Source organism: Perca flavescens, chromosome 14, assembly GCF_004354835.1.
Source record: "Perca flavescens isolate YP-PL-M2 chromosome 14, PFLA_1.0, whole genome shotgun sequence".
NCBI classification, from domain to species: Eukaryota; Metazoa; Chordata; class Actinopteri; order Perciformes; family Percidae; genus Perca; species Perca flavescens.
In genome coordinates, this window is record NC_041344.1 from 2,404,235 (window position 1) to 2,406,734 (window position 2,500).

The window sequence follows — 2,500 nt, forward strand, 5'->3', positions numbered from 1 at the left end:
TTGGTCCTTCGGTTTCTTCTTCTGGAAATCTTCCATCAGGTTTTTAATGTTGGTGCCGATTTCCCCGAAGTTCAGGTACAGGTTCTAACACACACACACACACACACACACACACACACACACACACACACACACACACACACACAGAGACACACACACACACACACACAGACACACACACACACACACACACACACACACACACACACACACACACACACACACACACACACACATACATACAGAGACACACGCACACACACACACACACACACACACACACACACACACACACACACACACACACACACAGAGAGACACACACACACAGAGACACACACACACACACACACACACACACACACACACACACACACACAGAGACACACACACACATACACATACAGAGAGACACATACACACAGAGACACACACACACAGAGAGACACACACACACACACACACACACAGAGAGACAGAGACACACACACACACACACACACAGAGACACACACACACACACACACACACACACACACACACACACACAGACACACACACATACAGAGACACAGACACACACACACACACACACACACAGCTTATATTAGTATAATATAAATGATTGAATGACATCATCAGGTTGAGGCTAGCTGTTCTCCGTGTGTGTGTGTGTGTGTGTGTGTGTGTGTGTGTGTGTGTGTGTGTGTGTGTGTGTGTGTGTGTGTGTGTGTATGCGTGTGTGTTTTGTGTGTGTGTATTTGTGTGTCTGTGTGTGTGTGTGTGTCTCTCTGTGTGCGTGTGTCTGTGTCTGTGTGTATGTGTGTCTCTTTGTGTGTGTGTGTGTGTGTGTATATATATGTGAGTGTGTGTGTGAGTGTGTGTGTGTGTGTGTATATATGTGAGTGTGTGTGTGTGTGTCTCTCTGCACTCAATGAGGACATTCTCACATTCACAGTAAAAGCCAGATTACAAGTCCTCCCTACTAAAACTCAACCTCTCTACTCTATACTCTCACATCCTAAATGGTTGCCATGCCTACAGAGGTATGTACATAGCACGTCATGACCGAATAGTAGACCTCATAGTGATAGACATATCAAATCACTTTCCTCCCTCAGTAATAATATACAAACATCATCAGGTAAAACCATCCATGTTCCCCCACTGCAGTAGTACCTCTAGTACTCTCTAGTACCTGGTGGCCAACACACCAGCTGTAGTTATTAGAGGGCTGCAACAACTTGGGATGGCCAAAAAGAGGATAAACAGCTTGCAAAATACTGCGCCATATCTGCTATTATTGGCAGCCGCCACATATGGCGGAGACACTACTTATACCCTTAAGAACTGAGTATTGTGCTACTTATACCCTTAAGAAGTGGGTTTTGTCCTACTTATACCCTTAAGAAGTGAGTATTGTGCTACTTATACCCTTAAGAAGTGAGTATTGTGCTACTTATACCCTTAAGAACTGAGTATTGTGCTACTTATACCCTTAAGAAGTGAGTATTGTGCTACTTATACCCTTAAGAACTGAGTATTGTGCTACTTATACCCTTAAGAAGTGAGTATTGTGCTACTTATACCCTTAAGAACTGAGTATTGTGCTTGTTAAGTGATATTGTGAAGACCTGCTGTGTGCCACTGGTCCATGAGTTGTCTTGTATTGTACTGCATCATCTGTAATATTTGTGTCCGTGTACTATTTTTCTTTATGTGGACATAAATAAATGGTTAAAATTTATGTGTCTCTGTGTGTGTGTGTGTGTGTGTGTCTCACGTTGGCGTAGAACTCATCGTTCTCTGCAGACAGAACCACCTCCTTCAGGTCTCGGCTGATCCCCGGCACCCTGGACAGGTCGATCCGGTTGTTGTTCAGACCCATCAGCTCATGGACCATCGCCTGGTACGTCCACTGCAACACACACACACACACACACACACACACACACACACACACACACACACACACACACACACACACACACACACACACACACACACACACACACACACACACACACACACACACACACACACACACACACACACACACACACACACACACACACAAAATGTATTATCATATTATATTATATCAGACTCCACGTAAATAATCAGGACTTTTAGCGTGTATAGAGCCAGCATATCTCCACCAGACTCCATGTAAATAATCAGGACTTTTAGCGTGTATAGAGCCAGCATATCTCCACATGTAAATGGGTGAATTAAGGGTTTATTTCAACCAAACCAGAGTGGTGATTGTTGGAACAGTGGAAAGATGAACCAAGACGGCTTTTGGTTTATTTAGTTTCTGTCCACTTTGAATGAAGTGTGTTTTACGATGATTAAAGTCTTGCTTATTTACAAGCAGTCTAGTGGAGATATGCTGGCTCTAAACAAGCTAAAAGTCCTGATTATTTACATGGAGTCTGGTGGAAATATGCTGGCTCTATACACACTAAAAGTCCTGATTATTTACATGGAGTCTGGTGGA

The 2,500-nt window shown here is 43.5% G+C and overlaps 1 protein-coding gene across 1 annotated transcript in view; it reads right to left on the reverse strand.

Annotated features, from left to right (window-relative positions):
* vps45 (vacuolar protein sorting 45 homolog) overlaps nt 1-2,500 on the reverse strand; it is a 33,747-nt gene that overhangs the window by 17,222 nt on the left and 14,025 nt on the right. Inside the window, exons 8-9 of the mRNA XM_028597465.1 lie at nt 1,784-1,918; nt 1-84 (exon numbers count right to left, since the gene is read on the reverse strand). The exon at nt 1-84 is cut by the window's left edge and continues 30 nt beyond it. Of these exons, the coding sequence (XP_028453266.1) occupies nt 1-84; nt 1,784-1,918 (219 nt within the window). The remainder of the gene's footprint in view (nt 85-1,783; nt 1,919-2,500) is intronic.